Source organism: Camelina sativa, chromosome 3, assembly GCF_000633955.1.
Source record: "Camelina sativa cultivar DH55 chromosome 3, Cs, whole genome shotgun sequence".
In the NCBI taxonomy this organism is placed as follows: domain Eukaryota; kingdom Viridiplantae; phylum Streptophyta; class Magnoliopsida; order Brassicales; family Brassicaceae; genus Camelina; species Camelina sativa.
This window is the reverse complement of record NC_025687.1, coordinates 5,242,574-5,245,099: the sequence shown is the minus strand read 5'-3', so window position 1 is coordinate 5,245,099 and position 2,526 is coordinate 5,242,574. Positions and strand designations below refer to the sequence as shown.

General features: G+C 37.8%; 1 protein-coding gene across 1 annotated transcript; it reads right to left on the bottom strand.

Moving 5' to 3' along the window:
* On the bottom strand, nt 432–2,016 carry LOC104770637 (F-box/LRR-repeat/kelch-repeat protein At1g09650-like). The gene has a single exon (XM_010495093.1). The coding sequence runs from the start codon at nt 1,873–1,875 to the stop codon at nt 730–732; it is 1,146 nt and encodes a 381-aa protein (XP_010493395.1). The 5' UTR covers nt 1,876–2,016; the 3' UTR covers nt 432–729.

Sequence of the window (2,526 nt, the reverse complement as noted above, 5' to 3'; positions counted from 1 at the left end):
TTTGTAGGTAGGTACTAGTCTATCAATTTTGAGGAAGAATGTCATATTACTTGTTTCCATCACCCTTGTTGATCTTTCCTTGATTTGTAGGTTCCCAATATTTGTGCTCAAAGGCTATGAGGTGGATTCCGGAAAGGCTTATAAAAGATGATGGCTTCTCAAACCTAGTGGAGCTGTAACTCAGGTTGATGAACAGAGAAGAGTAAACCAGAGGAAAAAGAAGAGAAGGCAAAACCTGTAGCAGAGGCTCCTCTCCTGCTTCATGAAAATTGGAAAGTGGACTGGAAACTTCACCTCCAAAAGAGAAGCCTATGGCTGCTTCAGGACCATCACCAAGACCTCAAATTCCTCCAAAAGGACAGGGAAAGAAGGGTGCCTAATAGAATTATATATGATGAGTTTGCATGCTTGATTAAAAAATTTCCCAAGACTGATGAGAATTATATTTGAGGCAAGTGATCTTTGAAATGAGTACCTTGAGAATAGAGAAGGATATGCTCTCACAAGCCTCTTCGGTTTTGTAATTTTCTCCTACGTATACATATATGAGATTTTGAATTCTAAACGGTTGTGGATCATAAATCCATATATTTTTGTAAGACTTGCAGAGCAAACTTGGATAGAGAAACGGTTGATGAAAGAAGCAAAGATTACACCATTAATATTATCCATTAATATTTATCACAGAGTTATAGGAAAAAGATATCAAACGGTGGAAACAAGAAAGATTTATGAGATAGAGATTAAACTCTGGAAATAACAAACAGGATCACCGATGGAGAAATCATGAAAAACAACATCATATGTTTTGGTTTGGAGATCAAGATCCACCAGTGCTTCTCTTCGCTCACGACAGTAAAACAACAACTTCTTCTTCCCATCGAAAAGTGCTAGTGGCAAGAGCACGTGTGTGCATCTACCAAACCATTGAGAAGTTGTAGCCAGATCAATGGAACACATTTTGTGCCATGTCTTATTGGCTGAATTGAATGACCATATCACTTGGTTGGGCCACTTCTTCTCCGAAACGCACAAGCGGTTGTCGAGGTCGCAGATAGCGATATCTAAATCATCAACATTGGCAAAGGGAGCTTTACAGACGACTTGAAAGGCTTCGGTGTGAAGATCAAAGGATAGAATTTTGGGTTCTTCCTCCTCGCACTCGGTGAACCAATGAAGCGAGCCATCTACATAGACAGGGTCGGGGCAACCAAAAATCCGATAAGGAGAAGCGGGAGAAACATACCTCCAAGAGTTGGTGCTAAAGTCGAAAACCTCGCAGGTAGTAGCGTTGTCTCGGCCGATCTCTGAAGAGTTGTACAGCCAAACGGGCTTGTATGTGCCCGTGATTTTGTCTTTACCGAAACCAAGACTAGGGACCACGTAATGAAGGTCGTAGAAACTACGTCCTAAGTCGAACATGAGTTGTTGTAGCTTACAGAGAGGGAGAGGGCGATACCATCTAGTGGTTGGGTTGACCACAAAACCGGATTCTGTGTGATGGTAGAGACAAACGAGACCGTCACAGCTATTATAGGGAACCAAGAATTGGGTGTTATCGGCATCCCAAGGAGTAGGGATACTGACCGATGATGATGAACCCAACACCAGTCTACTTAGAGATTCTACAACCGGGTCACGAATATCATCAGGATATAAAGAGACCATGAGAACATCTGGATTACCTCTTGATTGCTGACCATGTGTCAACTGTCTTCGTTGGAAGAATGGAGATTCGATCGTTGATTTCCACTGTTTCGATACACCCTTTAATCTCATCAGAGAATCCACACCAAGTCTCTCTAGGATACGCTCTACGCAATCGTGGGGAAGCGATTCCAATATACTCGAGCAGCGTTGCTTTTTTCTTGACATTCTTGTGATTGGAGGTTGTCTTGCACCCCAAGTTATCAGATATTTTATGAACAAAGCCCAACATATGCAATAGGGTCAGTATTTTAGTATACGGAGCCACAAAATGATAAAATCGAAGAAGTAGCTTTTGAAATAGAATCATTCAACATATTATTATAATGGTACAATCGGTTACGTATGTTACGTTTTTGTCAAAAAGTCAATGTTTTATTCTTGTAAATAAAGACATATTTTCAATCTACATCAAAACGATGTTGTTTGATTAACATTACAATTTTTAAAAGTAATTCATGTTTATATATATATATATACATATATATATATATATGATCGAGACTTATTTTTCAGAGATTGATTTAGTGTGTTTTATTATTATTTTACATTTTGCCTATATACAAATATAAATTCCGAATAAAAGAATATCAACCAAGATTATAAACTGAATTTTTTAAAATGGAAATGATGATCATAATCTACAATGATATATAAAAGTCATTGTAAGAATATAAAACACGTCAAACTAGTAATGTTTACAAAATATTAGTTAAAAGACTTAAGTGTCACATTATTATTCCAAAACTATACACAATATAGATAACGGGAATTAAACAAATTCTATATACACTAATATTCCCCCTCCATCTTGGATTA